The 13,147-nt window shown below is 38.2% G+C and overlaps 1 protein-coding gene across 2 annotated transcripts in view; it reads left to right on the top strand.

The window, feature by feature from the left end:
• The window catches only part of RNF115 (ring finger protein 115), a 65,650-nt gene that overhangs the window by 10,820 nt on the left and 41,683 nt on the right, over positions 1-13,147 (top strand). The window contains exons 2-4 of one of the 2 annotated variants that reach the window (XM_081815838.1): positions 8,530-8,588; positions 9,456-9,507; positions 12,225-12,282. In XM_081815838.1, the coding sequence (XP_081671964.1) occupies positions 8,579-8,588; positions 9,456-9,507; positions 12,225-12,282 (120 nt within the window). In that variant the 5' untranslated portion in view covers positions 8,530-8,578. The remainder of the gene's footprint in view (positions 1-8,529; positions 8,589-9,455; positions 9,508-12,224; positions 12,283-13,147) is intronic. The other variant, XM_006730134.3, reaches the window with a different exon arrangement.

The raw sequence follows: 13,147 nt of genomic DNA, 5'->3' as shown, positions 1-13,147 counted from the left end.
CATGACCTGAGCGGAAGGCAGATGCTTAACGACTGAGCCACCCAGGCGCCCGAGTTCCCAAGGTTTTTAATAAGTTCAGTAGATAGGTCTATCTCAGCTGTAACACTATTGCTATAAAATTAAAGGGTCCGAAGTATGTCTGTTTCTCTTCCTGAGTATAATTGAGTCTGGATATTTTCTTCTTCTTCCTTTTTTTTTTAAGGATTTTATTTATTTATTTGACAGAGAGAGACACAGCAAGAGAGGGAACACAAGCAGGGGCAGTGGGAGAGGGGGAAGCAGGCTTCCCGTGGAGCAGGGAGCCTGATGCAGGGCTTCAGTGGGATCAAGACCTGAGCCAAAGGCAGACACTTAAAGACTGAGCCACCCAGGTGCCCTAAGTCTGGATATTTTCTTTGAGGTTACACATATATACTGTATTTGTGAAGTATAGTGCTTAGAAATTGGTTTGTGTTTGATGATATCAAAATATATAGGCATTAGATCATTTAGTAATAACAGTACTCTGTTTGCATTCATTCAAGAACTGTTGGTGCCTACTATATTTTAGGAGCTGTACTAGGAAGACTATGTCAAGAAGTAAGGAGATCATAAAATGTTGGGATAAATGAGTAGTAGAATTAGGATTTAAATATTTCCTCCTCCTTTGGACTTTCTGTTTAAAGAGTAAAATAATGATTATCTTAGTATTAGAGCAAATGTATTTTTGCCCATTGTAGGTCTAAGAACTGTTTAAAAGGATAGGGCTTTCAGAATAAACAAACTGGCTGTAAGCTGTAGAACTAACCATTAGCCCTCCTTTTGCAACTGTTATCAGACCTTTCTACATGTGGTTTTATTTATTATATGTAAATAGTATTATAGCATTGTGGGGGAAAAAAGTCTCATTTTAATCTTTAAACAAATTACTGAATCTTTTTTTTTAAAGCAATTTTTTTTCTTTTTTTTTAAGATTTTATTTGTTTATTTGACAGAGAGAGAGAGAGTGCACTAGCAGGGGGAGCTGCAGAGGGAGAGGGAGTGGGAGAAGCAGGGCTGGATCCCAGGACTCTGGGATCAAGACCTGAGCCGAAGGCAGACGCTTAACCGACTGAGCCACCCAGGCGCCGCATTACTGAATCTTTCAAGGGCCTTAGTTTTCCATGTCTGTAAAATGAGGCAGTTGTGTTTATTCCTGTTGGTTTGTGATTTGAGCTTATGGGTATTTTTGGATTTTGTATGAAGGAATTTTCTGTAGTTTTCCCACATAGATCATGTGATACCCACTGAATTCTTTCTCCCCCCCCCACTGAATATTACTCGGATATAGATTTTACTTCTGAAATGAATCTCCTTTATAAGTTACAAAGTATATTATCTTGTTTTATGATAATGAACAATCTTGAAAATATTAAGATTGAGGACATCATAATATAAAGCAATGCTGGGGCGCCTGGGTGGCTCAGTTGGTTAAGCGACTGCCTTTGGCTCAGGTCATGATCCTGGAGTCCCGGGATCGAGTCCCGCATCGGGCTTCCTGCTCAGCAGGGAGTCTGCTTCTCCCTCTGACCCTCCCCCCTCTCATGCTCTCTCTCATTCTCTCTCTCAAATAAATAAATAAAATCTTAAAAAAAAGCAATGCTGAGATTTTCTTTTGTTAAATGAAACAAAACAGTACACTCTTAATGCTGGTAATGTTGATTGAATAAAGTAAAACCTCATTTTTTGAAGACTTGGGACTCTGTGACAGGTAAATTTGGCCTGGGATAATTTGATTTTCAGGGCTATTCTTTTTTTTAAAGATTTTATTATTTATTTGACAGAGAGAGACACAGCGAGAGAGGGAACACAAGCAGGGGGAGTGGGAGAGGGAGAAGCAGGCTTCCTGCCAAGCAGGGAGCCGGATGCGGGGCTCAATCCCAGGACCCTGGGATCATGACCTGAGTGGAAGGCAGACGCTTAACGACTGTGCCACCCAGGTGCTCCCAGGGCTATTCTTATAAAATCTTTGTTTCTTTTAATTTTTAAAGTTCTTCAGTTAACTCATTATTTTCTTACCTTGTAAAGCTCAATGACTACTTTGATCAACCAGTTTGTATGTGATCTTTACTGACCTGAGAGTCCCTGAAGTGAATTAGATCATATTTATAAAGTTCTCTTATCTCATTGATGGAATGTCTGTACTACTGTATTTAGATGAAGAGGTATACATCAGAGGTTCAGGGATTGCTCTTGTGGGCACATGGTAGAAAGGAGAATGGTGCTAAATTATTTTATTTCAAAGGCTGTTACTTAATGTAATCTAAAGGTCTTTATTCCTACCTTTTTTTTTTTTTTTAAAGATTTTATTTATTTATTTATGAGAGAGAATGAGAGACAGCACGAGAGGGAGGAGGGTCAGAGGGAGAAGCAGACTCCCCGCCGAGCAGGGAGCCCGATGTGGGACTCGATCCCGGGACTCCAGGATCATGACCTGAGCCGAAGGCAGTCGCTTAACCGACTGAGCCACCCAGGCGCCCCTACCTTTTTGGTTTTAAACTGATAAATATATATTTTTTGTTTATTTATTTGTCAGAAAGAGAGAGGCCACAGGCAGGGGGAGTGGCTGGCAGAGGGAGAAGCAGGCTCCCTCCTGAGCGAGGAGCCTGATGCAGGACTCTATCCCAGGGCCCTGGAATCGTGACCTGAGCCAAGGCAGACGCTTACCCGACTGAGCCACCCAGGCATCCCTAAACTGATACTTTTAAAATGAAATGACGGTGATAGTAGTTGATGATTTAAAAAAAAAAAAAATGTTTTTACTTGGCAGAATAGAAAAGTTGACAATCTTGTGTGGGTTCTTAATTTTTAAATTTTAAAATTGAACTGCTTTGGGGTGCCTGGCTGGCTCAGTCGGAAGAGCATGTGACTCTTGACCTCAGGGTCATGAATTTGAACCCCATGTTGGATGTAGAGATTACTTAAATAAATAAAAGCTTTAAAATTGAACTGCTTTATGGAATCTAAAAATCAGGAGATCAGTCTAAATTGGTGTTTCTCAAAACTGTGTGCCAGGAGACTTAACTATGAATTCAGAATCATGGTAGAATGCTACATACTAAATCTTCTTGTCTCCATTCCTCCATTTACCCCTTTACCACACAGAATGGCATATTAATGGTTCTGAAAAATCATTCAGTAAAGCAGCATACTTAATAATATTGTTTAATCCAACCTTTTCCAGATTTGTTTTTTCTTTTTAACAGACCACTGATTTAATATCTTGTGGAACATGGTTTAAGAAATGCTCCACATTAAAATTGCTCAGAGGAGTTTATTAGAATCTACAATTTGTTGAAAACTTTATGTTCCAGGCCCTATTTCATTGATGAAGTGTGACTTCACAGTTGGTTTGTTTCTCTGTGCTTCCAGTCCAGTTTTGTTTAAACTTCAGATTCACTACTTTTAACCACTTAGGCTGTTCTGAAACATTGTTCAGTTCTTATTTCGAGGCTAAGTACCTAAGATTAGGATATTCAGAGAAGTTTATTTTATGAAGCTTTACTTCCTTAAGTGATTTCATTAGAACGTATACTTTGTACATGATTTCAGTGACTTTTAATCCCAAGTTATTTTTCTTTCCCTACCAAGCATGCTTTTCTTTCTCCACAGTGCTGGGAATGGAGAGCTTCAAATATGTTTTCTGGGAGAATGAATGTTGTCAGTTTATGTAAGAAGATTCTGTCAGCCTCAGCTGAATGTAAGAAGATAAAAGTTTTCTTCCAAACCAGTGGAACACATCAGAGCTAAAGGCAAACTTTTTGTATCATTTACCATTTTATATCTGTGCCACTGGGTTGTCCTCCTTCTTGCTGCCTTTAGTGGGAGCAAGCACAGAACATTATAACTAAATCTGTTCTGGCTATATTGTGTTACATGAAGTTAACTTTTTCTCTGATAATTTTTGTAGTTTAGTCTGTTTTTTTTTTTCTTAGAAAATTTGGCTGCTTATTCATCTGATCAAGCTTGTATCAAGGATGTTTGATCCCATGTGACCTAATTTTCTGTCTTGTTTCACAATGTGCTGAAGAAGGTTGGTTGATATACACTCCTGTTTGGAGTCCCTGGTACTGTCAATGTTCAGTCATGGCCTGGAATGAAGGAACAAAATGATGAAGGTTGTATATGTTACTATTCTTAGGGAGTGAGACCATAAATCAAAGCAGTTTTATTGGCCTGGAACTGAATCACGGCTCTTCAAACAGTATTTAAATTGTATAGGTATCTTTGTATAACACTTAAACTGTATGTAGCTGGATGTTCTTTCTTTTTTCTTTTTTTTTTTGTAAACTGGTTTTCTTTCTGATTAATAGCCAAGGGAACAATCACTTAAGATTTTTGGAGTTCAAATGCTTAAACTGGAAACTTTCATCTTCCTTTTAAATGAGTAGTTGGCCACATGAATGAGTGAGACTTTCTTGTTTTCCTGAAGTAGAGTTGGGGGAGACAAGTAAAAGGACAGCATTTGTGCTCTAGTTTTACAGATGGAGAAATAGGTCTTCACAAAGACCATGAAGGTAATGCTGGAACTGGAAACAGAACTCTAGAGTTCTGTTATCTTTGTTTTGGGGTACACTCGATGCTTTTGAAAAGGGATGAAGTATACCTTGGTTTGAAAAGAAATGATCATAGGGGATTTATGGAAAACATCTCTAGAAAAAAGCAGTGTCTTTGACCTACAGATGTGAGCTGGCATGAAATTCAGGGTGTGGTGGGTTCTGGTCTAGGAGCTATGACGTGTTTCAAACAGTGCATGTTCCTAATTCTTCCAATTAAGAATTTCTGAGCGGTTTTGCGAGGTGATACTCAAAGAGAATATGAACAAGAGGATAGGACTAAATATTGTGATCTTAGTTTTTGACTGTCAGACAAGACAGAAAATAGGCTTCTGTTTTATTTTTTTTAATTTAAATTCAATTAATTAACATATAATGTATTATTAGTTTCAGAGTTAGAGTTCAGCGATTCATCAGTCTTACATAATACCCAGTGTTCATCACGTCACGTGCCCTCCTTAACATCCATCACCCCCTCCCCTCTCTCCTCCCCTCCAGCAGCCCTCAGTTTGTTTCCTATGATTAAGAGTCTGTTATGGTTTGTCTCCTCTGATTTTGTCTTGTTTTATTTTTCCCTCCTTTCCTCTATGATCCTCTGTTTTGTTTCTTAAATTCCACATATGAGTGAGATCATATGATAATTGTCTTGATCTGACTTATTTCGCTTAGCATAATACCCTCTAGTTCCATCCACATCATTGCAAATGGCAAGATTTCAATTTTTTTGATGGCTGAGTAGTATGCCATTGTGTATATATATACACGCCACATCTTTATCCATTCATCTGTGGATGGACATCTGGGCTCTTTTCTATAGTTTGGCTATTGTGGACATTGCTGCTATAAACATTGGGGATCACTTTTGGATTACTACATTTGTATCTTTGGGGTAAATAGGCTTCTGTTTTAGATAAAATAAAAAAACTACTTAGGTGCTGACAGTGAACATGTAGAAAAGCAAAGCTGTGGGAATTAGGAAATAAGTAGAAAGTCTGTTTCATGTTCTGAATAAATATTGGATACAAATTTGCATAAAGTTCAAGAGTATCCACATTTCAGTGTGGGACTTAATATAAATAAGTCTTGGCTTGTAGCTCATTGTCCTGCTAAAACCTAACATATTTTGATAATTGATCCCTTGAATTTTAAGGAAAAGAAAATAATGCATTAAAACCACCCTTTCCCTTTCTCTTCAGTATTACAAGTGCACTCTTGTGCTATTCTTCTAAGTGGGTAAGCATCAGGGCTAGGCTATACTTAGGGAGTTGTTCCTGATTCAGACGATTAACGGTGAAAAATATTTCTGTTTATGGGTATTTTTAGATGGAACAGGCAGTGGACCATCTGAAGCAGTTCATTCAAGTGTACCTGCTACTGAGTATCTTCACTAGAGTTTTATACAATAAACTTTTAGACCCTCGGGGGGAAAGCAGCTTAGTTTGGTGCAAACAACAAGGTTCCAAATTCCAAAGATTCTGGGTAATTAACCTAGGTTTGTTTTACTTCTCTTTTACAGATGAAATGATAGAAATGACCTAATGAATTTTTTTGATAAGACTTTGTGACAGTGGGGACTATATATGTTGGCAGTATTTTGGTGGTGGGGGGGTTAGTGTGATGATTTGATGTGTTAATGTTGAAGCAGAGGAGAAATTTCCATAGTGCCAGACATATATGGGTCATTATCCTTGGTTTGCCCCTCCTCCTTTCTTTCTTTCTTTTTTTTTTTTAAATTTTATTTATTTATGTGACAGAGAGACAGCAAGAGAGTGAACACAAGCAGGGGGAGTGGGGGGGAGTGGGAGAGGAAGAAGCAAGCTTCCTGCTGAGCATGGAGCCGAACGCGGGGCTCGATCCCAGGATCCTGGCATCATGACCTGAGCCGAAGGCAGATGCTTAATGACTGAGCCACCCAGGCGCCCCTGGTTTTCTTTTTTTAAAGATTTATTTATTTCCTTTTTTAGAGAGAGAGCAAGGGGGAGGGGCAGAGGGAGAGAGAATTTTTTTTTTAAGAACCTTTATTTTTTAAAGATTTTATTTATTTGAGATACAGCAAGAGCAAGTGAGAGAGAGAGCGCCAGAGAGCACGAGCGGGGCGGGGGGGGAGGGTCGGGGTCGGGGTAGGGGGGATGCTGGGCAGAAGGAGAGGTCAGAAGCAGACTTTCCACTGAGCAGGGAGCTCAAATCGGGGCTCAATCCCAGGACCGTGGGATCATGACCTGAGCCAAACGCAGATGCTCAACCAACTGAGCCACCCAGGTGCCCCCAGTAGAGAGAATCTTAAGCAGGCTCCCTGCTGAGCTCGGACCCTGACTTGGGTTTTGATCCCAAGATCCTGAGATCACGACCAGAGCTGAGACCCAAGAGTCAGACACTTAACCGACTGCGCCACCCAGGCACCTCTCTTTAGATCTTTTTTAAGAAAGCATTTGAATATTTAAGTTACCATTCTGACTGTCTTTGACTAGCCAAATACGGCTTACATCACTTTCTGATAAGACAAAGTTTATTTAGGGTTTAGAGAATACAGGGAGCAAGAAAATAGTTGAAAATGTCTATTTTAATAGGTAGTTAAAATATATTTTTAAGAAGTACGATAAAGTGGATGATAAAATACTTTAGGATGGTAAAAAAAATAAAAGTATATAAGGCAGTCTCTAAAGTATATTATTACTATTATTATTATTTTAAGATTTACTTATTTGAGAGAGAGAGCACAGGAGCGAGTGCATGAGCTGGGGGAGGGGCGGAGGGAGAGAAACTCAGACTCCATGCAGAATGTGGAGCCCAGCTGGGGGCTTGATCTCACCACCCTGAGATCATGACTTGAGCTGAAATCAAGAGTCAGATGCTTAACTGACTGAGCCATCTAGGCACCCTTAAAGTGTATTCTTTCTTTTTCTTTTTTAATAATTTATTTATTTATTTGATAGAGTGAGAGAGAGAGAGAGAGAGCATGAGTGGGGGGAGGACAGAGGGAGAAACAGACTCCCCGCTGAGCTGGGCAGTGAGCCAGACATCTATCCCAGGACCCTGGGATCATGACTTGAGCCTATGGCAGACACTTAACCGACTGAGCCACCCAAGTGCCCCTAAGTGTATTCTTTCTTATCACTGCCAATGCTTGATATTTATTTAAAAGAAAGATTCATGGTACTGAAGGAAATAGAAGCTGATTTAATGGAATTGTTCCAGTTATTCGAATTAATATTTCTGTTAAATGCCTGGGAATATTAACTTTTATTTGGAACCATTGGTAGTCAAAAAATAGATTAGAAATACTGTAAAACTGGGGCGCCTGGATGGCTCAGTCGTTAAGAGTCTGCCTTCGGCTCAGGTCATGATCCTAGGGTTCTGGGATCGAGTCCCACATTAGGCTCCCTGCTCGGCGGGGAGCCTGCTTCTCCCTCTCCCACTCCCCCTGCTTGTGTTCCCTCTCTCGCTGTGTCTCTCTCTGTCAAATAAATAAAATCTTAAAAAAAAAAAAAAGAAATACTGTAAAACTTCATTGTAAATTCCTAGTCTGCAGTTGATTTATACTGTGATTCAGTTTGTGTCTTCTACATGTATATAGTAAAAAAATAACAGTTTTTGTACCCATCAGTTTTATAATCTTATACTGTTCTGATAACTAGTGGAGATTTTTCATTAGATTTGAAGAGAAAATTAGATCGTGAATTTATTCCAGTTTTTAAAAAATCAACCCAAATTAAAAAACAAAAATCTGACATTCTTCCTCTCAGTGGGAGATCTCCAGGGGGGAACTGCTTAGGAAGCCATTCTGCGAACTTCTTATCGAATTCTTTATTTGCCAGAGTGTAATAAAAAAAACTATCCTTGGAATCAGCAAGTACATGTAACATTTCTTCACATCAGCTTGTATACTGCGTATTACTCTGAAACTGTATGCTTAGCTTTCTAATGAAAGACTTTTATTTCTTCCTTTCTTTTATAGGAATATATTTGTCCCAGATGTGAATCAGGCTTTATTGAAGAAGTGACAGATGATTCCAGGTATTGTACAAGCTCATGAATAAATCAGGCGTTCTGTTAACCAAATTATTTTCTATCAGCATCAGCTGAATGAATAGAAAGAAATTTGTCTTAAAACTTATGCTCTCTGCATAAGAGGGAGAGAGGGAAGAAGAGGGAAGGGTAATAAAAATGGGAAAATTTGGGATGTGATCTGATAGTGGGTGTGATGAGATCCACTGCTTCTGATTGTGTGTGGCATTCCTTTGAAACCTCTATATCCATATCAGAGTAAATCTGGTAAATTTTTATTTATTTTCTGAGTCTTTGGTGTCCCTTTAGATTATTGGGTGGTTTTTAGTGACCATGCTGTTGCCTAAAGGTAAATCGCTGTTATACCTCTTTGGTTGGCTCGGGAGTGACTTCTGACAAAGATATCTATCTAATAAGGTAAACAGGCTGGTCTAGCCAGGGAAACTGAGTTATTACTCTGCTTTGAGGAAGCCTTAGGATCCTTATTCTTACTAAAATTATTGCAGTCAGACTTACGCCATCTTATTGCTGTAATATTAATTGGGTTCATAATGCTTGAAATTGGCTCTCATTGGTCTTACTAAAGATATAAAACCCATAAAAGGGGGAACTATTTCTGAAGGTGACAGTATTTTATAATACTTCTTGGTTAATATGAATAAAACTATAAAAACTTAATAAAAAGTAGAATAGCATTGGTAGGGTGGCCTTTTTTGGCACATTTGTTCTTTTGTGGCTATGTGATTAGACAATTTGGACAATTGAAGAAATCTGACTGGATTAAAAGAACCTGTAATCTGAAGCTTCTTTTAATCTTGGAGTGACTTTGGAGATTTTAATGGACGTAAATAATTCCTTTACTGTTGCTGTTGGCAGACTCTAAAGTTGAAGGTCGCTTCCACAACCAGGAAAAACTACACATTTTACAGTATGTACTATTAGTTTAACTTTATTAATGAGTGGTAATTATATATATATAAATGAACTGGAGCTTCTGGGGCAGTATATGGCATGGGATCAAGTTTGGAACACTTACATGGTGATCTAATAATCTTGGTTTTGAATAACAATACCAGCTCTAAACCTGTAAGATTAGCATGACAGTGAAATGAGAAATTTTGTGTGAATAGCATGCTAACTTGGGGCAGCTTTTTATGTATGCTGTTATAATGGCATCAAATACTTATGCAAACCCTTGTGTTCTGCATGTGTTAAATAAAGAGCATATTGGTTGTTGGGAGGCAGTTAATGGATTTTCTTTTTCCTAAGTTTTTTAAGTAGTAATCCTGGTTTCTTTAGCCCTGTGTACAAAGTATGGTTATAAATGCGGATAGTGATTACCTGCAGGATGAATCTTTTTTTAGAAAGGAACTATGAACTTTATGGATCCTGCTTTCACTTGATTTAATTCTTTTATTTGTGCCTTTGTAGGCCAAAGATTGACCTGTACAGGTGCTATTAGTAGCAAATGCTCAAATGTACAGATTTGATGTCTTTTGAAGGATCGATGTTTTAAATGGTGGAAGAAATGTTTTTCTTAGAATCAGTATCTTAGAGGTAGCATGGTATTCACTTTCTATTAAGTTCATAAACATTTGCTGATTTTTGAATACTTAGCGATTACAGTGGTAAGTAGTGGATGGTAAAAATTACTGATAGGAGGTCCTTACAGGTAAATGTTGGATAATGGGCTCCATGTGCTGCTAGACATTGATCAGAAGGGCATCTTGTAAGTTTTCTTAAGTTTTGTAACATCTCTCGGAACAATGTGGTTGTTTTTATTATCCCTCCTCTATGATTAGCCCTGTCACTCTTAAAATATGGAGGAATTTGAAGGAAAGGGAATGCTGAGGAAGTTTCAGGGGGAGCAGAACTATAAAGACAGAGTTGATAGCTTTAATTACCAAGGATATTTGAATCCCTGAAACAATGTAGTAAAGGCAGGAAGGAGCTTGGGAAGCCTGTCTAGGCTTGAGCAATAAAATGGGTACACGGTGGTAGTTGAATTATTTACTTATTTAGCATAAATATACCAGTACATCTGGGCTTGTTCTTCATTTGAATGTTTTTAACTTCTGAAACAAATGCAAGTGTTTAATGGTTTCTAATTAGTGAATAAGGCCTGAGCATGACTACATAGAAAATGGCATTAGCTTTGCTTTTTCACTTTTGGTTTCAGACTAACCAAAGTGTGTTTGTTTCCTCAATTAGCTGAGCGCAGTGCCTGGATTGGTGTTCAGAAAATGAAAGCTATCTGTAGTAGTTTGTAGACTTGTATTTGGGGTGAGTGTGTGTACACGTTTGTGCATAGGCTTGTGTTTCTTGAAGTAAAAGTGATAACTAGTAGTTCTTGTGATTCTTCCAATTCCTTTCCCCACAAAATGTTAGCCATTTTACTCTCCTTTTTTGCAGATTTCATGGGAACAGTGGGATCTAATATTTCTCCCTAGTCTTTAGGAGTAGTTATTTTATTGTTTGCACTTTTTTTTTTTTTTAAGTAATCTCTACACCCAACGTGGGGCTTGAACTTACAACCCTGAGATCAAGAGTCACATGCTCTACCGACAAGAGTCAGCCAGGCGCCCCTATTTACACATTCAGTATTAACTCAACAACTTTTATTTTCAAGTTATCGATATATGATGTGACGTTGCAGGGTTTTTCAAAAGTGATGAGTGCTCTGTATAATGTCTGACACACAATAAACACTTTACCTATATGTGTGGTATTAACATAGTCTTTACCCTCTGAATTTATAGATACATATATATGTGTTTTATTTATATATATGTTTTTAAGATTTTATTTATTAATTTGAGAGAGAGAGAGAACGAGCAGAGGGGAGGGACAGAGGGAGAGGTAGACGGATGCAAGACTCCATTCCAGGACCCTGGGATCATGACCTGAGCTGAAGGCAGACGCTTAACCGACTGAGCCACCCAGGCGCACTGAATTTATATTTATGAAAGGAGGGAAAGGGTTAGAAGTGGATGAGATAAATTCTAGATATTTATAATAAGGTAGAATTTAGAATCAGTCAGAGTGCAGAGGGGTGTGGATCCTCGTTTGGTTGGTGAGTTCAGAAAAGGAGGAGGTAGCATTTGAGATGGGCCCTGAAGGATGGGTAGGATAATGAAAGAATAGGATAAACTATCAAGAAAAAAATATTTATTGAGATCTTTTATAATGTGCTAACTATAGTACCAGACGCCTTATAGTACTATATTTAATCATTCCCAAGTAGGCTCAAATGTTGTGTTCACCTGGTGGTTGAATGATTTTTTAGCAAACATTATTTTGAGAATCTTGTTTTATTTCTTTGCCTCCTTGAGAATAAATGTGTTTCTTCTTTTGCCAGATCAAATTTGAATTGCATTGCTGGCTGTAGTTCCTTCTTCCTACTTTGTGGTGGCCCGTCTTTCCAATTTTTCACTTGATTTGTACTTGATTTTGTAGTTTGTTACAATATTTTTCATAGATTAATCCACATGCCAGTTCTTCATAATTTCCTTCGTAGGTGTCACGTTGGGATGAGTTATTTTTCCTTATTGGGCCTTGTTCTCATTGTACCATTCTATATTTAGCTTCTGGGAGGGAAGCTTGTTCCTAGGAATAGAATCAGTACTCATTCCTTTTTCTCTTCAGTTTTTTAGGTAGTGGTGGCAGCCGGATAGACAATAGCACATCAACACATTTTGCAGAGGTAAGTTTTCCTTTGGCTGTAGGGATTCCGTATGTAGTAGGTGGATGTTAAAACCATGACAGATTTTCACCTCCCAGTGCAGCAAAACATCAGAATGTATAAGAAAAATGTGGGCAAGAGTAGCCCTTAGAAAGATTTGTGTTTTTAGTAGTTGGGCCTTTGGCATGTTACTTTTGGTAAACCAAAAGAGAGAGGAAACTCCTTGATCTGTGTTGTTTTAAACCTGGTGGTGTTTTCAATTCTGTTTTCTACTTCCTTAATTGTGTATATTGTGTGAGAGAAGAAAAAAGCTTGTGTTGTTTGTGAAATAACAGTGCTATAGACTGCTTTGGTGGTGTGACAGCCAAGTAAAGAGCAGGCCAGAATGAGTTGTAATTGAAGTCACCATTCAGCTTTACACAGAGGTACTGGTTTTTAGAGATGGCCTCTAACAAACATGGTGGTTTGGTATGATTGGAATTGGGGGCCAGGTTCAGGATATGGTATTTACTTGCCTTCCAGATCTCAAGGTGGGACCTATAATTAATTTCCAGTTCTGTATGTAATGTAGCATTCACAGTTCTGGGAAAAAAATCTTAACTGTGATTTGAAAATAAGGCATTAGTTTGCATCTTGGAATACCATTTTACATTAAATTCAGAGTAATTTTTTTTTTTCTCATTTCATTCATTGATTCAAAATCTCTTGTTTAGTTTTTTTTGGACCATTTTAACCATTTTTAAGTGTACAAGTAAGTGGCATTAAATTCTGTTTTTAATCATTTCGAGCCCATAAAAAAGACAGACCATCTATCTCATCGTACAAGAAACACTGGTTTGCTTTTGCTTCTATTGCCACACAACTTGGTTGGCTTTAGAAAGCTAAC

The sequence above is a fragment of the Leptonychotes weddellii genome, chromosome 4, assembly GCF_054177405.1.
Source record: "Leptonychotes weddellii isolate Sample4059 chromosome 4, ASM5417740v2, whole genome shotgun sequence".
NCBI lineage: Eukaryota > Metazoa > Chordata > Mammalia > Carnivora > Phocidae > Leptonychotes > Leptonychotes weddellii.
This window is presented reverse-complemented; position numbering and strand designations above follow the sequence as displayed.